We start from the raw sequence: 27,839 nt of genomic DNA on the forward strand, positions 1-27,839 counted from the left end.
GTTACTCTAAAACATCCTGCTACTGCAATAAAAAGAAGAAACTGCTTCATAAATCAGTGATAAAAACAGAGATCATGGACTAGGTGCCATGTTGCGTTCTTCAAAGTTACAACTCATCTTAAAAGTCGTTGCCTGCTACTGACGCAACCAGCTATTAAATAGAAATAGTACAGACTTCCTTTTTACTTTCTATAGCACACTCCTCCCCTGCTTTGCAATCAACATCTATCCCACTTCATTTCTGTAGTCTCATCATTCCTTTTACTTAATTTTGTCACTACTGAAATGAAAGCCCTTCTCCTCAGCAACTCCTGTCATCCAACATCACCCTACTTATCACTCTAGGAGAAGTGATGACTTTGGTGATGCCTTAGGACAAGGAGACTAGGATACCCTGCTTTGTTCCCAGCTCTGCTGACTTTCTGGCTGACCCTGAACAAGTTGCTTTATTGTTTTGGACAGCCACTATCCCTGTCTGTATAATGGAAAAACTTATCTAACACCAGAGTTCAGAGCTTCTACTTGAACAGAAATTCTTGTGTGCACTGAGATGGTTCGCTGATAAGTGCAAAAAAAAAAAAAAAAAAACAAACAGAAATTCTAATTTTTTTCCTCAAAAGTTGCTTTGTAGCTCCTTGCAATGCCTTGAAATATTTTTTCTCCTGCATTATTTTTGCTGATTCCAAATGCTTTGGGACTGGAGGTAGGAAGAGAACAAAATGAAAATAACTGAATTTAACTGCCTAGGACCAAACCTACAGCCATTATTATTAGTGCAGTACAGCTGAAACTAATGAATCCATACCCATTAATACCAGCCAATAATCTGACATTTAAAATTTGTTACTGATAACGCCCTGATTAGCAGTATTTTTTAACTATGAAGTGTGCGACTGCTCTAAGACAAATTAATAAAATACACGACTAATTTAAAACACCCACTTCTACACTTAGACAGAGGCCTCACATACTGCAAAACTGGGTGAGGTAACAGCCTCTCCAAAGTCATCCTAAGAAGGAAATCTAGTACAATCAAAAGTATTGATTTTTTTTTTTTAAACTACACAGAGCTTAACAAAAATGAAAGAAAATATAATTTTTAACCTTTAGCATTAATAAGATGTGCCTGTATTTATGTTGCTTTAGTCCCAAATAGACCTTAAGAATTAGGCAGAGAAATCAGGTCAACAGCAAGACAGGGATATCAAATAGAAGAGACCAAAACAGTACAAATCAGTTTTAGAAAAAAAAAAAAATAGCCGAGAGAGCTTCTAGCAAACTTTTTCAGTACTCTTCAGTGCAAATTGTCTAGATCTGTCAGTTTTAAAAAGGTGAATGTTACCTGCTGTTTAATGTTTTCCTTATCCTGTTGTACTGACACTTTTTTCTCCTCAAGTGATTTAACTAAATCACTCAGCTTGTCCCACACACAAAACAATGTCACTACTGTTCCCATTCATTACATTTAATCCATTTTTTATTCCGATCTTTTCATTGTTCATTACATTATTCATTTTTTTTTGCATAGTTGAGTTTCTATTCTTTTGCCTCCCTTACAAAACCCCTTTTTTCCCCTAAATCATTTTATAACACCCCACACCAATCCCTATCTCAATTATTTTTATAGTTGCTTTCATCTCCCCTTTAAAGCCAACCAGTTTATAATGAAAATAGCTTTCCTTCTTGCTTATCAAATTGAAGCCTTTGGGATATATGTTTTTCAGCAACTACCAGTAATGTGTCACAGCTTTTTGTTTGAATTCTCTTCCTGGCTTGCTTGAGCCCAAGTTTTGTAGGCTATTTTGGTTTCTTTTTTCTTTTTTTTTTTTTTTTTTTTTTTTTTTGCACCTGGTTCTATAGTTTTCTTCTCTCTAATTTTTAATATACATATATAAATATTTGTATGTGCACGTATATACAGCACACATGATTAGGGCACAGAGCAAGGACAAGATAATTTAATCAGTGTGAATTCACCAAGGCAAGACGGGCGCACACAGCAGTGAACAAAGCAAAAAGCAATGTGTTTCCCAATCTGTATACAGAAACGTGGCCATTTTCCCAGAGCAACAGCCCTAGAAGTCCAATGCTGTGTCTTCCCAAAGATAACATCAGGAGGCTCTATCCAAACAGAAGTAAAGGATACGTGGCAGCTCAGCTTAGTCGGGCCTTAAAGTGGCCCAAAGGCATTGCTCCTAGTGCTGAAAAAACAGCTAAAAATGACAAAAAGGGGAGGAACTGAGATCTGTCCAACATGCCAGGGGACCAGCCAGTTTTATTATAGGCATTCTATAAATTGGATTTTGTCTGAACAAAATTGACTTGGCTGGGAAAACAGTACCAATGCAGTACCAATTAAGCATTTATTTTTCGTATTTATAGCACAGATAATGTAAACAGAGCGTATGTACTACCAAAAGCCAAGAGTTTTAGTTTAAAAACAGTTGAGAATATAGATGTTCCAGAAAAAGTCTATAGCATTTTTCAAGACATTCATGTTTTCTGCACAGCATATGATAATTAAGCTGCTTTTCTTTTGATTTGGTATTCAAAATGAAAGCTGTAGAACAGAGTACGCTGGGATGGAATTTTCATCCTGACAGGTAGTGTAAAGCTCCTTGGAATTTCATGTAAACTGATACGTTTGATACTGAATTCACTTCTGTTATTCTTATCCAACCCATTTTGTCCAACCACTGGTAGGACAAACTCTTTGGTCACTAGGCAGTCAAGCACTGCAACAGGTAGCCCAGAGAGGCTGTGCAGCCTCCATCCTTGGATATCTCCAAAACCAGACTGGATGGAGCCCTGAGTTACCAGTTCAGATCTGTAACCCTGCTTTGTGCAGCAGGTTGAACTAGAGAGCCCTCCTGAGGTCCCCTCCAAACTAACTGATGGATTCTGCAGTTCTGTATTAGCATATAATGATGTCAGAGAGGGGCAGACCTAATCCTAGCATGACTTTCACAGCAGTAAGACCACTACTTTCAAAATAGCCCAGACAGTGTGGTTCCACAACATTCTCAACCCATCAGTACTTTGTAAGTATGTAACTCATTGATTAAAATGCTCCTGAGCCTGCTACATTCACCAAAATTAATTTGAAGTGCAAAAAAGTGTTTTTTTGTTTGTTTTTGTTTTGTTGTTTTGTTGTTTGTTTGTTTTTTTAATCAATATTAAATCTCTAACTTACTCATCTTTAAAGATGTCTTGAGCAGTCTTCTCTTCTTTTTTCTTGCCAACATCCTTTAGAGGGAAGAGTGCTTTTACTTTCTCAAGAGGAACCTGACACCTTTCCTTCACCACGCAGGGCATCTCCAGCATCTCTAGAAGGTGCGGTTCAATTGGTGGTAGTGGCTCATCAGGGTGAAAAGCCTTATGTTGCAAACACTGTAAGAAACAATTTTAGCAAAGAAAAACTCTAAGGTTACGTACTTTTAGAATAATATGCCTGTATATGTAACATCATATGGTACATGCAAAGTATCTTCCATATTAAAGAAGCTACCTTAATAATGCTGAGAAATATTCCAGCTCATGATTGGATGAGTGGAGTCAAATCATCAGCTGTTTACGGAGATTAATAATGATATTAAACTAGAATACTGATGCATACGAGTGCACCCACACTCACTGTAATGACTTCTATGAAAATTATTAAGAAAATTATACGAATGCAGTAATCATCAGCATCTATTCAGCTTTTTAACTTCAATTTACCTTTAAAAAGCAGTTCTCTTACAAAACACAGTGATATGGGAGAGATTATTGACATTCTAAAATCAGGAAGCAAGACATGTACCACAACCTTATATTCCATTTACCATCGTGATTTATTGTCCCTCAAAGAAAGCCTCTCTTCTTGGCCAAAAAAGCTCAGTTTGCGTAACATGAGAAATCTTCACCCATTCAAGAGCAAGTAGTAAGAGAGAAGTTAAAAGCGCATAGGTGAGGCACAGAATATAGGTATGTTTGCATATGAACTTTGGAAAGAGCAATGCAATGAAGACCCCTGACGGATGAACATAAAGGTTGGAAGAGATGGCAGGAGCTACAGAGAGGGAGCTTTCACACAGTCAGGTAACTTCCCAAGAAACCAGGAAAAGAGGAGAGTTGCTCCTTTGTTGGCTGTCAGACTTGACCTTAATTAAAAAAAACCCCACAAACCTCTATTCATGCTGAAAAGCTGCCAGTAAAAAACATCCAGGCCATATGCTACACATCAATACTGATGTGCTTTCATGCTGCCATTAAGATTCCAATCTATATTAGAACATACTTTCAAAAGGAGGCAGTCACACAAGGCTACTGATTTGAAAACACTTGCAATGATTTAAGGCATAATTATTTTGAAAGAGTCTAAAAATGTTGCTGGAAGCTGCAGTAATGGCTTTTGTGATACAAAAAAGAATATCAAAACAGCATTAGTGGATTGAATTGAACAAAAAATCTAAGTTTCCTGTTGTGAATGTGTTTTTCAGGCTTTTGTATCTGAAATCTCTACACGAGTTGCAAAAGCTGAGCAGACTGCAGCGACAGCCATCACTTGCTCCTTTTTTCAGAGCAGCTGACCAGCTCTGAGATGGCAGCTACCTTCAGAACTCAGGTGTTAAATGAAGATGAAGTTGAACAGATTTAGCCTGAAGCTTCTCATGCCAAACAGGAATTGACTACATAATAAGTAATGGCATAAATGCCTGAACAGACAAGAATTTACTGCAAGAAAGCATTCTGTCTTGTTCCCTTCCACACAGCATCTATGAACGCACTTTTATAAGAAAATATTTTAGCAAATCTATAAAGCCTGTGGGAACCAAACTGTCTTTAAAGCCTCAGAACATTGGACAGAGATTCGTTTGTCTAAAAGATAAGCACTGAGTCCAAGCCAGTCACCTACTCATTCTCCACAACCATTTTGTGTTTATGGTGTCCAAAAGCTGAAGGACCACTCATTTTCTCAAGGCTTTTTTTTTTTTTTTTTTTTATATATGGATCATGAGGCAGGCTTGGACAACTCAGCTTACATTAGTTGTCTAGCTTTTGGGGAACTAAATGTATGAACTGAATCCCAATGCGAGTGTCTTAGAGTTCAGTTCACACTTCGTTTGTGACAAGTTCAAAATGATGTTCCAGCAGATAAACCCACTACATTCAACTGCAGATAAGATTACTTGTTGCTGAAAGCCCTTAAAGACTTACTCCAAGGTACCTCCTGTCCCCCTGCAGCTCTGCTTTAAGTCCAACAACTTACAAATTAGCCCAGACCAACAGAGTCACTTACACACGGTCTAGAAAGAGTTCTGACACATTTAGTTGTGGACTTCACAGCCGGATCCCATGAACTATTAAATGCTGCAGGTCACTGTCCCCACAGACAGTCCCCCCAGGTCTGTTTCAGTATCAAACAATCTCTGATAAGCCATTTGTTTGTATGAATAAAACATACTGCATTCGACAAGTGTCTTATCTGCTTCAAATCCCCATACTGAAGAGGAACAACTAAAATAACAAGGTTGGAAGTCTACCACCAAGAAAGCTAAGGAAGTTTGTTTAGGCTTTTCTGGAAGCAAGAAATAAGAGCTCTGGATATAGGATATTCCTCATCTTCTACCCCAGCAAGCATTAGCAACTCCTTTCCACCCACTCTGTCATCTTCTGATGCCTACCACTACTTCCAGAGTTATAATTTGACTTGACGCTTCTGTTTTAATTCCAAACATCCTCAAGAGACAAAAGAGAGAGGAAATGAAGGGGAAGCTCATCCTTTCTTCAGGACTGTTTTTCTAAACAATTTATAGGTCCTGTTCAACCCAATCAATTTCCCGGCTACATTCAAAAGATGAAGTATATTTTTTGTTTGTAAATCTTAAGAAACAAGAAGTGCCACTTGTTCCTCAAGCAAAATAGCAAGAACCTGGAACACATTTCCAACAAATTAAAGGAAAGAACAGTCTTTCCTTCTCAAGTCTGCAACTTGTATGGGTTAATAAACAGCACTGTAAACATGACAAAACATAGGGGCTGCATGAGGGTAAAAGAAAGTGCTAAAAGGACCAGTAATTTAAGGCTCTGTAAACAGCAAGCACTGTGGACAGAACTGCATACTACCCAGTATTGAAACAGTAAATAAATACATTTTCTACCAGCAGCAATCACCCTTGCAAAGTCTTATTATTCCCCAACAAAATTGTGTGAGTGAGGTAGTTACCTTCTCCTGGCAGCACTTGACTCAACCATTAGGACAATACCATCATATTATTTCCAAAGACAGATGTAAGGCCTGAAAAAACACCTTCCAGTGAGAGGCAAAATCCCCTGAATTAAAAGAGTGCAAAAGTGTACCTAGCTATGTAGGAGGAAATACTATCTCCTGCATGTTTCATTTGCAAGCAAAACTGTATTTGTTTCATACTACCCAAACTTTATGATCCTTCCTAAAATACAAGTAATGCAGAGGTCAATCCATTTTAAGCTCTTCCCTAGCAATAACCTTCTGCTGACCAAATCTTGCATTAAGTTTACACTGTCTTGTCAACGTGACTGGCAGAATCTGGAGGGAACATTGAGTTCTTCAGGTGTCAAACAGGGTAGGATTTGAAGACATTGGGATTATGTGTTTCCTGAGACATAAGTATGACCTTCAGATTCGTTGTTACTTCTGACAACACCAAAGCAGTGTGGCCTTCGGAATCTAGGGTAAGTTTTTTGTTTAAAAAAAAAAAAAAAAGAAAAAAAAAAAGAAAAAAAAAAGAAAAACATCGTTCTACTTGTGAAATGAAAAAAAAAATTTGAATTGTTGAGACGTAATAAACATATAATACCATTTCTGGTCAATTTTCAGAGTGGAATCACACACTCAATATATCTCCATAGTCCTGTATACAACGTATTTCAGCAGCTGCATAAATTACATCATAGTTTTCCTTATTTTTGAATTTGCTGTGTCATTTTTTTTGAACACTTGAATTCCAAAGCATAATTAAGTCTCTCATCCTGACAGTTGCAAATAAAATCTTCATGATATGAAAGGAATGTGAATCAGAATGTAGACAGTTTGAAATGATAACTGCAAGAAGTGTGAACTCTTCTTCTTGCCCATAAAACACATTAACTCAGTCACCCAAATGGAGTACTTTAAACGTCAACCCTGTTAACCATTTACTACTGATCAAGTTTACCTCAGACTGATTTATTTTGGTACCACTGCTAGACAAAACAATGAATAAAGAAGTGACTCTGCTCAGGATTTGATGAGACCCAGAATGAGGAGCTAAAATCCTCCACGACTGTCAGGTAATTTCTCTCTCTGCGCAGAAACTGAAGTCTGAGTCTTTGTCTGCATCATAGATCATTGCCATACAGCACAGAGATGAGATAACCAAGCAAGTTTTAACTTATCTAGCCTTGGTACCCCTAAGTACCAGTGATGCTGTTGTGGACTTCTCAGCACAGATGTAATTTCCCTTCCTTCCTGGAAACCAGAAATTACTGGAAACATGGAACAAAATATGTGTCAGACAACATGGAAATTGCCAGCTACCCCATACTTCAATACAAAACATTTTCATGGGACTCATCACAATGGAGATCATTCCAAGGTGAATCAGAGAGACAGAAAGGTGAAAGGCTTCAAGAAAATAATGTTTCTTTAAATGTCATATAGTTCATCATCTCACCTGATATAACCTCTGAAAATGAGGGTTTGGGATTTTGCTGGGCTTAAACAGGTCCTCAAAAGTTTCTCCATCATCATCTTCATAAACCAAATTCATAGAATCAATCAAAGAGTCGACTGCAGATAACTGATCCGCTAAGGCAGCGATTGTATACAAAGAAAGATCAAATACACTTGCAGATGAATGCATTTCTTGAAACAATTTGGAGATGAAGATTCACTTCATAATGGGAGACTCTGACCAAACCATTAAGTGTCACAGAATACGCTTCATATACAGACGTGCCAAAAATGAATATGGGTAGTGGACACAAATAAAAACCCTGCTTTGTTTATGGACTACAGCATAAAGTCAAAGAGTTTTTTGTTGTTGTTATTTAAGACCTCATTTATTGCTGCCTTCCTGCTTCCATTTGTCTTCTTTTCAAGATGTTTTTATTTGCAACAGAAGGTTTATAGGCCCCTTAGAAAATGAGAACAGTTGATTTGATAAACTAAACTGAGTAAAATAAATCTTAAAAGTTAGGATTGCGAAGTAACTCAGTTCACAATAGTCAACGATTGTTTTGGTAAAAACAAATTTCAGATTTGTTCTCAAACTGCTAGTTATAGAAACTATTTCAGAAACAACCCAGCACGCTTTATATGCCCTGATGTGCAGGTAGATCACACAACAAATTAAAGAATTGGAAGTGATTTCAAACTACATTCATTAATGCTCATTACTGAGAAAATTCACAGAACAGTTAATCGAGCTTTACGTGGCTGCGTGGTCTATGGCTCTCCAAAGACACCCACCCTTGAACCTGGACACCATTTAGTGCATGCTTCACAAAAAACATCACACCACAGAAAACACAGTTCAGCCTTTTTGTCTTTGTGTTGTGACCTATTGATGTAATGTACAAGTGGCTGCAAAACCAGCTTGTTTGGAGCTGATTCCTCTATTCTAATCCTAGCTAACTCATTACATACTGCAAATCCCATACAGTTTGGCCATCTCTTACAAATGAGTTCAAAGATCAAGGGTTATGGAGGACTAACTCTCAGATGTGTGACTTAAAATCAGATAAAATCTGAGCTACAAGACATTCAACAAGACAGCCTTAAAAAACTGCCTGCAAATCCCTCAAGTCTGCTCAGCCTGCAACTAAACTGCTGAAGTTTTGTTACAGGCTTCATGCTTCAAGATGACATCACCATAACTTATTTCCATAGGACTGTTTTTTTTTTTCTAAACCCAAATACTGACAATGTTTTCATTGGAAGGCCAAATATCCTAGCTTTTTTAGAATGTCTTAAAAGAAGAGCAATGAGGTACTTTGTCAAGTTGTGCAGGAAAGGACTATCTTACCTGTAGGAGTGAATTTTTTATTGTTTTTCAGGGATGAAAACATGTATTGTCTTACATCTTCCATGTAGGGTAACTGCACATAGATGAGACACTGAGCAAAAAGAAAGTAAGAAAAAAAATCAAGAAGCAACTGAGCCTAAAGAAATACAAAGTATCCCAAAGTGCCCTATCAGGGCAATACAAACAGTAAAAATTAAAAGATCTAATATCAGTGTATATCAAAGCAATTCAGTAAAATATTTATAGAGCAACACTGTTTTAAGTAGCATAAAACAAAAGATGATTCAAGAATACAGCGATAGCTACACTTCTCATCTTTCTACAGGCTGAATAAAGACCTTTGAGGTCATCCAATCCTTTTTCTTATGTAGATTTCCATCCAGCCACACTTTAAATATCCCATACATTGGAGCTCTGGGAGGCTTTATCACAGCTTACTGCATTTCAAAGTCATTTTTTCCTAACATTCTCATGCTAATTTTCTCTCTATTCAAATACCTCCTCCAGTTCATACCACCCTAAATAATTCCTTTCCATCCTTTATGTTTATAACCTTCAAAAGCCTGAAGACTTCTGTCCACCCCCACCTTAGTCATTGCTTAGCCACGCTATATATATATATTTAGCTCTTTCAGTAGTGTCTCGTAAGAAAGATTGGTGGAAACATGCAGCAAAAAAATCTTACAAACTACGTTACTTTGGGTCTCAGAACTTTTAAAGAAATTATTTCAAATGCAATTGTTGGTTCCTTTTTTAAGAAAAAGACTAGAAGTTTTGTACATTTTTTTAAATAACCTTTTCAAGTAAATGGATATACTACTGTCTTCCTGACTCTCCATATGAATTTCATCAGTAGCTCTAAATGGTGTTAGCTCCTTCCCTCATTCCCCATTGACTCAGAAACCTAATGACAACAACGTAGTTGGATGTGCCTGAAATGCCAGTTATAAATTCAAGTTTTGCACTACCAAGCAACCCAGAGATAATTCTGCAGTTAAAGACAATGAAAGAATCTACCACAACTTTGGATTGTACTCTGAAAGGTAGTTAGTAATACAGACAAGTTACCATTGTTTTCTTGCTAAGTACCTTTCTTAGATGCCAACAGACTCAGATTTCCAGGATTACAAAATTAAATTGTTATTAATGAAATATAAATTACTTAAATCACTAATATAGAGGACAGTATAATTATTTACTACCTCCTTATCTTAATACTTGGTATTATTTCATAAAATTACTACAACAATCACATTGGTTTCCTCTGGTACTACACATCACCGCCAATTCATATCGTTCAATTATGATCATTCATTAATTAGCATTCCAAAGTAACAATAAGGAGGCTCTCTAAACAAGGAAAAAGTGAAAAATTACCTCATACGCATCCTTAATATATGGAAAAGCCACACCAATTTGTGGGTTACATCTTCTATCATAAACATAACGCACTATAGCTACTACTTTCAATTCATCCAAGGCATGAACAAGGGCAGAAAAAGCAACTGCTGCATTCTGGAAAGAAAATAAATCTGTAGTCATGAAAGTTCTCATTAGTCTGCTGAAATACACCTTTCACAGCAAATTCAACGGCACTGACTTAGTCAAAATTACTTGCCATTTCAGCAATAAATGACACAAGCATTTTCATGTTCAAGAAAAAAATAAAAAGAAGTTCAAATCCCAACATAGTAGCTTGTCCATTGAAACTTTAGATCCTGCACGTACCATCTTTTCCACTACGTGTGAAAAACTCCGAAATTTTATTAGACAAAGGACAAGCAGTCAGACCCTTAAAGGGAAGGCGTCTCAGCTCTCCAGTGAAGATTTTACTTCTTATGTTTAAAATAATTTGGAGGTGTGATCTAAACAATACAATGACAGGGTACACTTTTGGTCTATATGAAAATGTATTTAAGAACCAACTCCAGATTCCCCATGTCCTTGCACAAATATTATTTACCAGTTTATCATTGTCCATGAGATAAGGCATTCATGTGGGGTCTAAGCCAAAGTTTTTTTTATGTTAATGGGTAATGGAACAATACTGCAAGCTGCATTAAGAATCTTTCTGTCGCATTAACATGGAAAGAAGGAATAATCTCAAGCACCACTACTATTCTTTTCTGTTCCATGGAAAATTGCTTTCAGTGTTAAACTTGAATTCACCTTACCTCATCATCTTTCGCCGCAAAGACCTTGAGAACCTGGTTGCCCATGTAACAGTGCCTCTGAATCTACAGATTCAAATGGTCAGGGGTTAGCTTGATCTAAAACAAATGTTGTTAATGCACCTGGACCAATTAAATTATTAAACAACCAAGGCATTAATCAAATGAGAAGCCATAAACTTTAATTACTGTGCATATCAGCTAAAGCCCTGCGTGTGTTTTGTAACTCCATTTCTCACTCGTTATGGATACTCAGGCATATTCTGCGGGACATTCCCTTGTCCTTCCCACTGATGAGCAGGAATGAAAGCCTACAGTACCTGCAGCTATTACAAGTCTGGATACCACTGCAATAATTCAATAGTCAGTGTGAAAAGCTCCAGTAGTTATCAGAACACCTAAACTTAACCGACACTATGCTGTGCCTATACTATCAAATTTTGCTAGCAAAAATAAAGGAAAAAGGACCTGAAGAAAGTCACATCCTTAATTAGTAAAGGGTGATGATCGGACCAGATAATCTTGAAGGTCTTTTCCAACCTTAATGATTCTATGGCTGACAAAAAAAAAGTTTCATTAATGGGCATTGCTCCAACAGCTGGAGCTGCAGAGGCTGAGACACACCTGGAGAATCACTGCAATAGCAGAAATGGAGGGGTTGGAACTAAATGGTCTTTAAAAGGTCCCTTCTAAGCCAAGCCACTCTATGAAGAGCAGCCACGAAAGACCGCACAGTACTAAGAACGCTCGTTAAAATGAACTTTCTTTGTTAAAGAAAATCTCTTCAAATTACACCAACTCCAAACTACCTGGAGTTTCATTTTGTAGCAAATTACCATAATGCTGTTGAAGTCAGTGACAACTTACACCTGAGCAGATCACTTTTATGTATTACAGAACAATTCTTGAACTCAAATTACTCTACCTGCAATTATTCTTTGCTCTTCTGTCTTAAAAAGCTGAGGCATTTTATGTTCAGGATAAATACCCAGATATGTGCATCACTGCACCTTTTCTGTTTGCCACAGAAATGGGTCCTTTGTAATATTTTCAAGTATTATTTCTTGATTTACACAGCATTGCTTATAAATTAAAAATCAAAGTTTAAGCGGCCTCTGATCTTTTTTTTTTTTCCTGAGGGATATGAATAACTAAGAAAATAATACGAGGTGGTTCTACTCCTTCTTTAATTATGCATTTGGAGCTGCTCCAGTTAACTCATCTTTTCTCCAAAGTTCAAAAAAAAAATAAAACCAAGCATACATTCAGATAGTGTTAGGATTATGACTCCAAACAATAAAATTCAAAAGCCAAAACATAAGGAAAGCACACAACTTGTAAATTCTAGTAGTATATTCTCCTGATACCATTATCTGTACAAAGTAATTTTAATCCTGCAATCAACACCTCAGTAACTTCATTCCACTGAGGTATTTGCAACCACTATTTGGCTTAATTACTCATACTCCCAGTTACAGGACCAGAGCACACACTGTTTAGGATGTAGTTCCATTCCTGTTTGTTATCAAATCCAGACAGGAGAAGCACGTCATAAAAACTGTCAAAAGCAATATTTTGTGCATTGAAAAATACAAAATTTCTTAATTCTTTGAGGCACATTTGTGTGAATCCAAACACTATTCCTACACTAAATTATATACAGGCAATCTGAAAGTGTTACCACACTCCCAACCAACAGTGGAAAAACATGCAAATGAAAAGACTGCTCACTTAGAAGAGCATGGCACTTCTCATTTGCTTTCAACTCAGTTTCTCTTTTCGATAAAAGTCAGACTTCAAGCTGAAATAGGAGGCAAGCCTCCAGCTGAGAAAGCACCACACATAGTGAAACAGATCTTAAAGAATGAAATGAAGACAATAAGGCTCAGCTGTAAACTAGGAAAATGTGAAAAGATAAAAACAAAACAAAAAACACCTGTCTCATTAAAACCCTGAGTTCAGACACAAAGTTTCATACATTAGACTTAGTTCCTGGTACAGGGTTTAGCAGCCCTTACATCTCTCTGCCCTGGCCAATTCAGGGTATATAAACTCAAGCCTGACGTGTTTCCTTGATCAATTATTTTCAGCACATAAGTTACTGTGTTACTTAAATTTAAATCCTGACTGTCCTCAAGGAGCAGTAAGGTTACAGGTCTCATTTAGGCTGGCTTCTAATTTTAAGTAATTGAGTGTAACTTCCTAGCTCCTCAGGTAACAATATGCTTTAGATCATCACACTGCAATTGTCTACCAAGGTATTGATACACAGGGTTATCTGTGCCACTTACACTGTAGAGAAGAAATACGTTTAGTTAAAGAAATATATTTAGTTAAAAACAGTTGGGATACAGATACTTCCTATTTCATTAGCACCTTTCCTTCTTGGAAAAGGTAATGATTCCTCAGCCTTTTATCAAGCGTTCTATTTTGTAGAGGCAGTGAGACATTTCAAAGAAGAGCAGGAGGTCTGGGAGCCTTTAGAACAGAAGGCAGAGTTACCCTATGATTTTGTTTAAGCTTTGGGTGAACTTCACTCTAAGATGGAGTAAAGTTTCAGTCACCCTGTGCAATGTCCTGGAAAAGAAAGAGTAGAGGCAGCTTATAATTTCTAGAAATTATTGGCTCTCACATTTCTGTATTTCCTCATATATCCCATTTCAGGAAGGGTTTTTTTTAAGCCTCCAGGTAAAATGGATGACAAAATTAATACCAGAAGTACAGCTAAGTGCATACAGTCACAAAAAAGAGATTTCATTGGGATATGGAGAGTTTTTGAGTGATGCATCTAAATTCTCTCTTATGTAGAGAGAATGTAGAACAGAGTTCTACACTTAATTTTTGTTATAGTAGAAGCAAAAAGAAAGGCTCAGTTCATCAACTAATACTTATGGAAACAAGAATGAATGGAGTTAGCTCTCAAGCTTTCTTTAACATTTCTGTAACACTGAGGAAGAGGTTTCTTCTGTTAGAAAGTAAAAAGAACACACTCACAACTGGACAAGGCCCGAGAAGGCTTCTGCATAACCTGAACAGGAGACCACCTTCTGTTGCAGAGTTGTCAACACTATTTAATTTACTCTGATGAAATGAGACTACAGTACATCTGCAGCCACTTTGTAGAGATCTGAGATCAGTGGCTCTTGCTTTTCTTGAACACCTCATGTCCATATTTATTAATGTCTCTTCTTCACAAGACTACATACATGTAAAGTCACTCCTGTCACACCTGACAGCAGATGCCCCATTCCCAGTACAATAAAACACCTTCAGCAAATTCAAATGGAAGTCACATGTCTGTAACAACTCAGCAAGTTGAATGAAAAGAAGTTTAGTAACGTACCTGAGAAGCTCTGCTGAATCCCAAAACAGAAAAACATTTTGCTTCAGCTTTGTATTTCATTTGCTCTTCATCTTCTTTGGAAAAAGGAATGATATCGCTCCCATAGCGAAACCCTGGAGAACAAGAGAGGAGCATCTGGTAAGCATATGGGCCTACCATTCTAACACTGAAATTAGCTCTCTGAATATTTTAACAATGCACGCATGCCCTACAGCTACACTCCACACACTGAAATTACTTTCCCTGTTAACAAAAAAAAGCACACACCCCACAGACACATTTTGTACTTTATGAACAGCACTTGCACCCCTTGTACATCATTTTATGTAACATAACTGCCCTCATAGAGAGCAAGAAAGCAAATAAGGGAACTGAACATCTTGCCTAACAAAGTTATGCTCACAGAATAGATTTAAGCAAATAAACTACAACACTCCGCACAAGTGTAATAGAAAAAGCATACCACAAATTACGGAAAGGAAATGACACCACAAGGAATTCACAGAACAAATGTGTTAACAGTAGAAGTGTGATACACCATCACACGAGGGAAAATCAAAATACCCTTGCATGGAAAAGCGGTCTTTCTATATATTTCTGTTTTACTTTCCTCGCCTTACATTGCAGGGATACCTGCATGAATTAGGAACCTGTTAGTTTTTCAGCTATCACCTGTTCCAGCTGCTTATTATTTCCCCACCCTAAGTTATAATACTCAGTAACATTATCATTTTATTTTACTGTCTCTGGCATATCTTCAGGTGAGGTAAGGAACAGAAGTAAATCCTTGGATGAAAAGCCTGTACGCAAACAAATTTTCCTATAAACTGAAAAGCAAAGAAGCAGGCAGACCAAAAGATACTTTAGTATGTGTACTAAATGCAAAATATTGTCTAATTATGCCAATTCTCAAAATGGCCACAGAAGTCCATGAGGCATCACCTGCTCTTTACCTATAAAAATATTTTATAGGTAAAAAAAAATATTTACACAGAAATTCATGGTCTCTTTTGTTCACATGGGACTCTTCACCGCTTCTGTTTACTAGCATCCCACAGTCAATTCACCAGCTGGGGCATTCGAGGACATCAGCAAAGAACAGTCACAAAAGCTTCAAAATATTCATTATTAAAAGTGGATATTATCATTTCAAATCTTTTAGTAAATCTAGAAAAAAAGTCAGAGTGCTACCCGTTATTTCTGTTTAAAAAAAAAAAAACTGCACTGATTTTTTTTCAATTTGCTATTACTGCAAAACACCTCTGCTAAAGTGCAAAGAGGTTAAATAAAAACCACAGTATTTGTCTCCATTTCACAATTTATTTTATTCTTTAACATCAATTTCTATACTGTTATCTGAATAGTTCTGCCCTTTGTAGCTAATGTTTGCCCTACTTGTGTGGGACTCAAAGAGTAAACTGGATAGCAAAAAAATCAGTAACAAAATATAGTCACAGAAAATACACATTTGATTAACTCCACTTTTAAAAAGTAGATTTCATAATGCTTCTGGGACCTTTAGTCTTCCCATGAACTTAACCTACTCAGCAAGATAGAGAAGAAGTACTCTGCAGAAGAAATACTACTTCAAATCAGACTACTCATGAAACGTAAAGGTATGACTCTTCAACACTGCCCCTTACTTCAATGGTTTTATCTCTCATCTGCAGATTATCTAGAAACAAAAACAGTGCTATGAAAGTATTCATGTTACCCGTACAACTGAAGATTTGAAGAGTAAAGGTAGCATGAATACTGAGTACAGAATTCAGACGGTCTTCCAGAGTACAGTTTAGTAAGCTGTAGTCCCTTCCAACTTCCACATGGTGGGACTATTACTGCTAGTCCTATTAGTAGGAAAAATAAGAATTTTTAGAATATGCAAAGACTCATTAGCTCTGTGTTCCAATGGCTTACAGAGTTTGCAGTCTAATATCACAGACTTCTAACCATACAACTAAAAAGCACTTAGATGATTTAAAAGTACAATCTTCGGTTTGCCTCCAGGGTGCACATAAAGGAGTCATACCTTGAATAGTATCATCTTTCTGAACCTCTGTCTCGTCGTCATCATTCAGGCAGTAAACAGTTTCTTTTTGTACATCTTCTTTTTTGAGGGTTTTAGCATCTACAACCATCCACATTTTTTTCACCTTCTCTTCTGTAACCTTTATATAAGAATGTAAAGGAACAGGAACATTTCAGTTGGATACAGAGTGCTGACTACAACACAAAAAAAATTCTTAGACCAAGTGCTACATTATTTTGCCAGTAAGGGAGGAATAATGACAGCCAAAACATACATCCTTGACTGCTACTGAAGTGCTTTCAGCACACTGTTTTATCTGTATGAGAGCTGTCAAACATTAAGCTATATCATACTGACTGCATTCTTACCTTGGTTGTTTGTTAAAGTCATGGCTAGGTCATTTGTGAAAGTCTTTTAGTCACAGGCTAACATGCAACTTGCTCACTAGGTATTTTACTTCCTACACACACACACGTGCACATTTTTACAAAATATTAAGGTATATGTTAATGATAAAAGAAGACTCAACACTCAGTAAGCCCATTTATTCAAGTTTTGTGTCACATTACTATACTACAGCATAAAAATGTTACTGTAACTTCCCCAAACACCAGAAAAAGATACAAGCTGTATTACAGGACTGGGAAGGGAAAGAAGGAAAAATGTATCTGCAATGAGCAAATGTTTCCTAACTACAGGGAAAGAAATATGCTTTCTTCTCTATTTAAGTGAAATTGATGGAGAAGTAAATGAATAAGAATAAAAATGGAAAATTGGGCAGAACACAAAAAAAGACAGAATGGATTACGGCAGTAGACATCAGAAGTCTACTGCTAGCCCTCATTCAACTGCTGTGTTACCTCACACTAGCCACTTGGTTCATGTTGCTTCTTCACAAGCTTCATTTATTTTGTGTGTGAACACCTTTGGGAAGGGACTCTGTGGATTTGTACATGTCTACAAGAATATCCTGATCAAACATATTTATGAATAAGTATAAAAAGAAAACTGGCAGCAGAGAGCTCTTTAAAGGCTAGTACACCTATCTTTCAAAATCAAGTATACATCCACTTCTAAATACATCTTAAAACCTTACAATACTGGTCAAACTCTTAGTCTTGGATTCAAGTAACAAACCAACCAATCTCCATCTCACAACATTCATCAGTACTGCCACACTACACAGTTACCTAGTAATTCTTCAGTTACTGGAATTTTGTACTTTTTTATGCTTAAATACACATCTTCCTAGCACTGTATGAAGGAACCAAAGAAACTACATGGGAAATAGACGACACATAAGCTCTGTCAAACATTATAAAGCAAACAAGCTGAAAAAAATAAACTTTTTTCAAGTCTGAACTAACAATAGATGTTACTTGGAACAATAGCTGGTAAAACTTCTACACCCACCATTTTACACACACACACAATTCCTCTCATGCCTATGAGTTAAGAAAATATTTATTAAGTCCCACTGAGCTGCAGACATTTCATTTATGCTGAATGGAAAGCTTCACACAAGAGCAGGTTCATCAGCTTAAACACCATAAAGCTTCACAGTGTAGACAGCAATTACTTCTATTTCTATACATCATGAATTTTTGTTCTTGACCATATGTGTACAATGTGGTGCAGCTAGGAGTTGCTGTGGGAACCACAGTTTCAGATGAACTAACTTCTAAACACAGGACCTCTACCATTATTATTTTGGATGTTTAATGTCTCTTTCCTTAAAGGTTAAAAAAATAAAAATGCAGCTGCACCTAACTGCTTGCTAAAGTACACTAAAACATACGATTTTAAGAACTTACTGATTTGTAGGCCACAATCCTTATGGACAAATTGGAACCAATAGTTAACTGGCAGGACCAAGGTGCAGGTCTTCTTTCTATTTTCTTAAACATTGAAAGACGCTCCAGGCTCTCTCTAAACGATGGAATCAAGAAAACAGAAATGAACTCTTTGGTGAACTGTAATAAAATATTGCAGACAATACACTCTCTTCAGGGAGATGCAGGAGCCCAATTGTTTCAACTTAAACTGCACAAAGCATTATAAAATAAACTGTGTGAATAATCTTGTCATTAACCGTTGTGAGAAAAGAGAAGGAACAAAGGAGGTGGCACAGTAGATTATTCCCATCTTGAGCCTTTATGACGGTGTGACATTAGGGCTTTAAGACAGCACTGTAGGTCTTCTGAGGAAACTACACAATTGCTTATTAAGCATTTTACATTTATCTGTGCTCACCCAATTAGAGCATGTAGTTAGCTGAACAACCTAAATTAGAAAAGGCTTCACCAGGTGGTGAAATGTTTTCTGCAGTGGAGGTGAAAAAAATACAGAATCCAGTTTCAATTAACGTGATTTTGTTTGTGTGGTAATTAACTTTTGACTTTTTTTTTTTTAATACAGTGCTAATGAACTCATTTTTCCCACAGCATTCAGTCAGAATGAAACAAGTTACTCTGATTATTTCTCGCCTAAACAGCATATGTGCAAGTTCATAAAAATAAAAAAGGGAACTTTAATAAATTTATACCAAAAAGTGTTTATTCAATTGCTCAAATTTAAGCACTGTAGTCCAAAATTTAAAAGCTGGAAATAAAAGTGATTTATGTTCTATTATAGTAAAATCAAACAGACTTAATTGTTGCATACTAGAATGCAAACTGTATTAGCTATTTTGCTATGTAATTTCAGTGCAAAGTGCTCAAACAATGCCATTTTTATTGCATGACAAGGCAAAACACCCTTTTCACATCATGATAAAACCCAAAACATACATCTCATAATTGAAAGAGTTTGCCTAGCAGAAATTAAGATCAGGTCTTAAAAATATTAGTAGTGCTCCACTTGGTCTTCTATTTTTCAACTTCCTTAGCATAAGCAGTGTTGTTTGGTTTTTGTTTTAAATTCTAACAGAAGCACTATGAAAGGAAAAAACACATTGGGATTTTATAATGACAAACATTAAATTTCCCTTTTTTTTTTCCCCTGGAAGGAAGGAAGGGAAGGAAGACAACAGAAACATCAATATAAGAGTTTTAAAAGGAATTTGTGACTACGTTATTAAAATTACTGCAACACATGTCCAAGTCAGGATGTGAAGATCAAATACCTGAAACTGACAAATGCCTAAAAAAGTCAGCTAAGCTTAATTAATTCTATCTTTTAATTTCTTGTATTTATAGAAGAAAAACACTCCGTATTAGTGAAGACCATTCAGCCAATAGAACACTTGTAAATGCACACTAGTACTTCAAAAAAGTTTTTTCCCTCTGCTTTCCTTACACTTCCTCCAAAAAACTGAGGCAACAGAAGGAACTCTTGCCTGATAGCCAGAATATCAAACCCTAAAACAACACAAGAAAATTATCTTGCTTACTTTACGCAAACAAATTAGTCATGCAAGGAAGACTTAATACTTTTTTTTTTTTTTTTTTTTTTTTTTTTTTTTTTTTTTTTTTTTACACCAGCAGGAATAATTAATATAGGAAAACAGAGAGTGCATCTGAGCTGGTAAATTATCATGATGGCTTTGCAAGGCTGACTTCTTAAAGCTTGATAAGCAACTTAACTGCATCGAAAAACCTCACATATTCTTAAACAACTAAAGCTTGCATCTATTAGCCAAATGCCTATTTAAGCAAAGATTTTGGATTACCCCTCAAAGCATGGCACAAATACAGCTTACAAAGTAGCAGGAGTCTGCAATAAAAAAAAAAAAGGGGGGGGGGAGCAAGCCACAACGCAGCTTAATGCATATGGATTATCCTAAAGGATAAATGGACCCAGAAAGATACTGCTTTTCTAGACAATCTTTTGATGCAATGACAAAACCTGCTTTTTTCTACAGACTCAGGCTGCCCTGTAGTATGACACTACTGCTCAAGCAACAGTTTAATTGGCTGCTGTTATACAAACCAGATCAGTTGGGCAGGGTGAGAGAAAAACTTCACAAATAAAATTATTAATAACAACAATCAAAACAGTTGTGGGAGCTTGACAAACGAGCAAGTTACAAGAAGTCTCAGACCAAGAAACAACAACTACCATTAAATGCAAATGCATCCTATCACAAATTCCTACTCTTTCAAAAACATGCTTTAAAAATCTCATTTATAGAAACCTTCCCTCAAAGATGCTCAAACACTGAAGATTAAGGAAAATCAGTTTTCTTCTTTAAATATAGATATGTAAGACAGATTTCCACTGAAATCTGTAAGCATTTCTTATCTATTTTAGAGCTACAGACAAAGCTGTTTGAAAGGGACTGAAGGAACAAAGTTATAACGTTCACCGACTTCAGTGAAACTGGAAGTGGCTATTTAACTCATTTAATCTTTCCGGGGAGAAAACATAAAGTAAGTTTAGAGCATGATAAAGAGGACTAACCAAGTTTACCTGAAAGTATAAATTTCTTCTAGCCCTCCTCCTTCATCCAAAGTATGCATCAATTTGGTCACCACATCAACTCCTTCCTTCTGCTGCTCAGTTAGCCCCTTTCTTGGGAATGAATTTTGGTGCAAATGAGAATGTACGTGGGCACTTGTATCTGCACCTCCATCATCATCGTTCACTGGAAATGGTAGACTAAGAACACAAGGAGTAGTAATCAGAAAATTGATTATTCTAATTCAGAAGAAAACTAGCAAAACAAAAATTGCATCAAGATTCACATTTTCTAACTAATTGCAGTTATAAGTACAAAGAGCTGCATGGCTTGCAGAACACATGAATTAATACTTCAGGTCTACTTGGCTTTGGTAATCTCTTGACTAGAGTGCTGCACCGATTCTGGGCATCATACTTCAGTAAAGATGTCTACCAAGAGGGAGGGATAAGAGAGTAAAGACAAGGCAGATTGAAAAACAGTATCTGTTAAGAAATTGAACTGAAGAAAGCTCATAGAGAAGGGTGTCTGAGGGCAACAGTCCTAAATATAAGAGACTGGTGCAGAAAGGAAAGAAACAATCTGATCAAGAGGACTTGGAATTCATGGTACGTGTAATTCATTTAAGTACTTATAACAAGCATATTGCATTTTGGTACTCTATAGAAACAACATACCAAATGATCACCAGATCATCATTAAAAAGAATAACTAGTTCCCTTTAAACTGGCATTCTGTATAACAGCTAAATCCATACTTACAAAAACTGAAGTGAAGTTCCTGTTTTCTTCAAATTAGCAACAATAATTTCCAGCTGATCCTCACTGACAGGACTATTAAGGTCTGTGAACAGTTCAATGTGTCTCTTCTCAAATTTCTTTCCTCTTAAAATACAAAAAAGAACATTTACGTATGTTGGAAGTATTATCTAGAAGGCCTTTTTTAATTCTTTGCTTACAAAAAATGAAACTATAATAATATATTTGTAACAACAACAACAACAACAACTACTAGGAAGAAGCTGCTATTTCATTTTTCTTATCATTTAGGGTAAGTTTACACTTTCATATTATTCCCCCAGCACACTCTTACCCCCAAAACTCAGGATTCTTGTGCTATGACTTTGCACATCACTACTTCTAAGTGAGTGGAATTCTACCAATTTTCAACAATTAAGGTACGATGCTAATAAAATGCATTAGAGTATTTATTGATTTTATTGGTTATTTCCTTTGCAGCTGTAAATCTGTCCTTGTGAAAATGGAACAGGCTTGCTTAACTTACCCACAAGGTAATAAAAGCAGTTGTTCCATAGGTATTCAAGGTTACACTGCTATAAATACCATCATTTTAATTTAAGGCTCAACTTTAACTGTTAGATTGATACATCTTTCCATGCAGATTAACTTTATTCATAAAAATACAAACTTGCTTCACAGAGTACAGTCCTCTGCATTCACAATTAGATCATTCAGTATTATCAGCAGTCTTCAATCTCTTTTTTAAGAAAAAGATTCTCTGCCCTTCCTTGCACTCCTATCGGAACACCAGTCCGCTGGTAGTTAGTCTAAATACATTTGCTGACAATTCTGTAACACTTGTTCTTGTGCCAACGTTTTCCTCCAGTTTAAACAATGTTTATCTTGCACATTTATCTCCTACATGCTGGGTATTTACAAACAGTTACATTATCTCCAACAGCCTTTATTTTGCTAGGCTGAATGCACTGTTCTAGTTTTGTTTTCTTTTTTCTTTGTAAGATTTGCCTCCGCCTCTATAAATTTGGTAGTGCTTTTCTGTACTTTTTAACATCTGAATTACTGTTTTTATTAAAACATCACAAGAAAAGCAATGCTATTTAAGTGAAGCATTAGTGCCTTGTATAATGGCGTTAGTTATCTCATGAATCTTACTGAAAAGCTCCCAATTGAATCAAAGATTATCCAGAGAAGCTAGATGTCTCCTGGGAATTCTTCAAGGACAGAGTTGTGTAGTGTAGTGTGTTATTTGGTTGGTTAATTTAAAACAAAACAAATTTTTCATATTTACACAATACTTTAATAAAAGAAATCTGATCAACTCCAAATTGCAAGTTCAGAATTCTGTAAAGGCCTTTACACTACATACTTACACGGTTTCCTTCTGAAGCAAGTCCATACACACAATAATTGCATCCAGAACTAAGCAAAATTAAGAAAAATCTCATTCAGAACATGAATTGTGTCACAAAATTGTTCCATCTATGAAGCTATATTCTGTTTTCACTGTTCCCTCCCCCAGCACTGACAAACATGCATTTTAGGTAATAAGCAATGCTCTGAGTTCAGACTCTTCAAACATCTACTGTGCAAGAGGTTCCTATATGACCTGTCTGGTTTGCAATCTTGTCTCTTCCCCATTTATCTGATGAAACAGGAAAAAGATTGATGCAGGACCTGAGTTTAACTGACAGTGAGGAGGCAAACCTGAACCCAATTTACAGCACTGACTTCCAGTCTCCTACTTAGCTGAGTCAGTTCAAGTGCTCTACAACAAAAGGATACAATCTGCTTGTTGAGAGCCTGGTTGAATCACAGTTTGAATGTCTTCCAGCAAATCAAAATCTGGTAGCATTAGTGACCTATGTACAGTAATGTTTTGATACTGATCTTCACTGGCAAGGCCATTCCTAGTACCATCTGTGCCAAACAAAACTACAGCGACTTCATCTTTACTCTCAGCAAAAACCTGGAAGGAGAGAAAATTCAATACAGATATAAGAACACAGATTCATACACATCTATGTTAGACAGACAGCAAGCTGAGCTGATTTTAAAATAACAGCAAGTACAGTGGATTTACCTTTCGGTTCCATCCTACCAAAATGCAATCCTACAGGGAGATCACTAATTTAGATAAAATTAAGCTAACAGACTGACATGAGCATGTCTGGGATAAAACACATAAAATCGGTTGACTCATTTCTTGAGGTGAGTCTTCACTGTGGTAAATCTTAAGAATGAATGATGAAATATTTTAGACAAACAGCTGTTTTTATCCCCAACCTAAAAAAGAAATGGCCATTTCTACTGCCATGTCTCACCCATAAAAGTATAGCTGAAAGAGCACTGTTACTTCTACATGAAAAACAAGTAATTCTTGCTCATGTCTCATATATTTCAATTATTACTAAATGAGAAAAATAACTTCACTGATGTCATTGTTTCCTCTCCTTTTTTACCAGGTTTTTGTTTTGGTTGGTTGGTTGATTGTGGGTTCTCTCCCTCCCCTGCCCCCCCCTTTTCTTTTTTTTTTTTTCCTTTACACTTCTGCAAATTCACAAATACCTGTCGCTGCACAAATTTTGTCATAACCTTCTTGGCTTGTTCAAGTGAAGACTCCTCGCCAGGATAAGAATTACTCATTGTAAAGCCTACATCCAGACACAGCACTATGGCTGCCTAGAAAGGAAACACAATAGCAAATAAGAATGTAAGAGGGCCACTATAAGCATGGAGGGGTTAGTTCAGATCCTTGACTATACAAAATATAAAAATGATCAAACTACTTCACTACTGGTTCCTTTTACAGTAACTATTAACGTGCCCCAATGCTGGAGGACAGGACCAATACAACTACACTGAAATGCAAATCATTTAATCTTGTACCACATTCCAGGTATCTCGATGGAAAATACGAAAAATCCTATCTTACACAATAAGATGTCAATAAGAGCAAATTCTATTCAACCCCACGAACGCATAACAGATTCTAAAGGCTCTTCTTCACCAGCAAATAAATCAGAGATGCTTCATTTGAGTGTTACCAGCACAACACAGTATATCCACACAACACAATACAAACTTGCTTGATCTAATTCAAGAACACAAAAATGAATGTGCTCCCAGGGTTTCCAGCAAGAGCCAGAACACTCATTGCTACTGGAGGTGTCTCTGCAGTGAGCACCAGTGCCTGCAGCACACAGCGGTACTCTTAACACATTACAAGAACAAATTCCCATTTCAACTTAGGGGTTTAAATCCCACCAGCCAGCACACATATTTGCATTTCTGATCACTGCTTTAACTGAACTATATGCAACAATGCTTACGTTTTCTCCTTAACTAATTTATAAACTAGCATACAAATAAAATCAAATTGATTCTTCTGAGTTCTGTTGTTCAACATTTATTAAAATTGTCCGCAGCGTGTTGTCCATTCAGCTAGCTTTGTTAATTTCCCCTGAAGTTTTAACAGACTCTACTTACCTTGTTTAATCTACATAATTTTACAATCCAGCTAAATGAAGCTACAAGAGGAATTCAGCAAAACTATGCCCTGCATCTCCAAAGATACTGACAACAGGCCAGCTCATATCTGTGGCCACTGATTAAACCATGGTTCTTTAAAAACATGCCAAAATCTTACCTAGTAGACAGCAAATAGCTTAAATTATACTGCTTATAAAAAAAAAAAATCATTTGCTGGAATGCAGGAAATTTACATAGTACCTAGTATTTTAAAATAAGGAACTGGCTTCAAACAAAATGCATACACGTCTCTATGAAGTGAAGCTGCCAAAAAGGTTGTGAGCAATAAAGCAGAACATTGAGAATCAAGAGATATGAAGCGTATAGAGTGCTTTTGGAGAGGGGATGAATAGCCACAAAAGATGGTAAGGGTTGGCCTCACCTAGTTTGCATGGCCCCACAAGAACCTTTTAAACATTTAGCCCTGATTATTTATGTCCCCTAAAGAGATATATTTTTTAAAATACTAACTTATAGGAACAGTTTGCCCAGTTTAGTTGTTTAATACTTTGCATTAGCAGCTCTCAAACTATTTTATCTTTCTCCTTTTCCCAAAATACACCGTGTACATCTCCTGTCATTTTAATAAGCATTTCTTTAGCTCCCTTCACATACACTGCACGAAACACGGGGAGGAAGGAAATAAGGCTCGGCAGCAGGTCATCTAGCAGGTTATACCTGTCTCAATACCCCATTGCTCACTCTGCCTTCACTGGGAGCTTGCCTGGGAGCCAGGAATTAATGTCTGAGGCAGCCAGGTCTGCAGAGGCCAAGAGCAGAATAGGAGCAGTAACCGAGGCTGTGCTACTCCCCCAGCTTCAGTAACTGCACACGCTCTGCTTGTTGCTGTCCTGCCTTAAGACACAGGTGAATTAACCCTGCTGTCCAAAGCGTAACATGCTTTTTACAGCTAGAAAGATGAAAGCAAAGAAGCTGAGCAGGGGCTGCTTGGTGAGCTATGGTTTTGCAGGAAAGGAAACGCTCAGGCACCAACCACCAGCACGCTCTTCTGAAAGCGGAGCTCTGCCCCAATGGATAATCCTTCTTCAGGAAGGGGACAGGGCTCTTGAACACATGAAATTTTCAGTAATCCTCCTCTGTATGTCTATTCATCCGTTATTAATCTGTCTTTGGGTATCTTTGAGCATCCAGGACTGCCATTTTCGGGTGCAGGACACTAAGCTACCTTTGTACGATGCTCGGGATGTGGCACTGTAGGACCACACTGATGCTAGCTCAGGTGTACCAGCCTGCCTCACTCCGGGTGAAAGCAACAGAATCCCCCCTTTGCCTCCAACCTCTCGGTGCTGCATCACTTTAGCACCACCGACTGAGACACCAGGCTGCCGCCACAAGCGAGACCACAGCACAGCCTTCTCCAACAGCCCTCGCACGCTTCCGTAGCACGGCAAAAACCCTCCCTGTTATTTCAGGAGGAGCACCGGCAGCTGCTATAACCACACCCGCGCTCCGAGGGCACCGAATTAGCGTCGTACCACCAGCAGCAGCCGCGATTTCAGAGGCAGCCCCCACCGAAAAGCCCGCAGACACCTCACAGCCGCGGCCGCCCCCCCCCTTCTCCCCTCACCTTGCTGCGCGCCATCTTGTCCCGGCCGCCCTGCGCCGTGCCCAGCTCCCGGCCCCCGGCAGCGCCACCCAGCTGCGGGCGGGGACCAGAGCGGGGCTGAGGGGACAGGCGGGGCCTGGTGGCTCCGTGAGGCTTCGTGTTTTTATTTATTTATTTTTTTTTCTCCTAGGGAAATTCCCGGTGTCTCGCAAAATGTCCCCGTGGGGCTGGCCGCGGCGCGGGGCCGAGCCCGAGCCCGCTGAGGAGAGGCGGCGCGGGGCTGTGGGGCCGGGCACTGGCTGTGACAGTATCATCATCAGTGTATTTAGAAAAAATAAAGTCCCACACTGTCCAAAATTATTCTCAAAACAGCGTGCGAAGCGATGATATTAATATAGCTACAAAAATCTCCCACAAACACATTAAAAACCTTATACCGGAACACTCACCCTACAAAGGCAAGCACTTCCTTTTCATATTGAATGGTATCTGGAGTAAAAAATAAATAAGTAAATAAATAAATAAAATCACACCTCACCTTCTGACAGCAGCATGCTTTATAAATACCGGTGCTTATTGAGAGATTTCTCTCTTCAAAGGAACAGAGGAGCTTGGCAATGTGACAAACATTTTATGTTTGTCACAAAACCCTTTACAGTCATCCCTGAATCCTAGCATTGACACAAGAGCTGGATCCCAGGCTTTGGTCCAAGCTCTCAAAGCTAGCACAGTTATTGCAAATGTTACCCAAAGAAACTTAATTTGGGCATGAACTAGGAAACTTTTTTTTTTTTTTTTTTTTTGCAAATGCTTTTCAGGAAGGTTGAAGCGCCTGGCCCAGGTACAGCATTCTGTTCCCTTATAAAATTGGAATAAAACTAAGGTAAATATGAACCGAACCTGTAACCACGAAACTCCATCTGTGATCTGCTAATGCATTAGCTCTCAATCTGGCATAAATGGGGCCTTACAACCCTCTTGATAAAATATACAAACAATAAAACCAAACATT

At 37.4% G+C, this 27,839-nt stretch overlaps 1 protein-coding gene across 3 annotated transcripts in view; it reads right to left on the reverse strand.

The window, feature by feature from the left end:
- The window catches only part of XRCC5 (X-ray repair cross complementing 5), a gene marked incomplete at its 3' end in the record, with an annotated part of 45,618 nt that extends 18,718 nt beyond the window's left edge, over positions 1 to 26,900 (reverse strand). For 2 of the 3 annotated variants that reach the window (XM_082764137.1, XM_082764136.1), the window contains exons 1-14: positions 26,849 to 26,900; positions 24,298 to 24,411; positions 23,515 to 23,698; positions 23,103 to 23,151; positions 21,733 to 21,855; positions 20,983 to 21,171; positions 18,387 to 18,501; positions 16,573 to 16,711; positions 14,544 to 14,656; positions 11,204 to 11,266; positions 10,407 to 10,544; positions 9,030 to 9,120; positions 7,677 to 7,810; positions 3,194 to 3,390 (exon numbers count right to left, since the gene is read on the reverse strand). In XM_082764137.1, the coding sequence (XP_082620263.1) occupies positions 3,194 to 3,390; positions 7,677 to 7,810; positions 9,030 to 9,120; positions 10,407 to 10,544; positions 11,204 to 11,266; positions 14,544 to 14,656; positions 16,573 to 16,711; positions 18,387 to 18,501; positions 20,983 to 21,171; positions 21,733 to 21,855; positions 23,103 to 23,151; positions 23,515 to 23,698; positions 24,298 to 24,411; positions 26,849 to 26,863 (1,664 nt within the window). In that variant the 5' untranslated portion in view covers positions 26,864 to 26,900. The remainder of the gene's footprint in view (positions 1 to 3,193; positions 3,391 to 7,676; positions 7,811 to 9,029; positions 9,121 to 10,406; positions 10,545 to 11,203; positions 11,267 to 14,543; positions 14,657 to 16,572; positions 16,712 to 18,386; positions 18,502 to 20,982; positions 21,172 to 21,732; positions 21,856 to 23,102; positions 23,152 to 23,514; positions 23,699 to 24,297; positions 24,412 to 26,848) is intronic. The other variant, XM_082764138.1, reaches the window with a different exon arrangement.
- Positions 26,901 to 27,839: the final 939 nt, after the last annotated feature.

This window comes from Aythya marila (genome assembly GCF_965140915.1).
Source record: "Aythya marila genome assembly, chromosome: 6".
In the NCBI taxonomy this organism is placed as follows: domain Eukaryota; kingdom Metazoa; phylum Chordata; class Aves; order Anseriformes; family Anatidae; genus Aythya; species Aythya marila.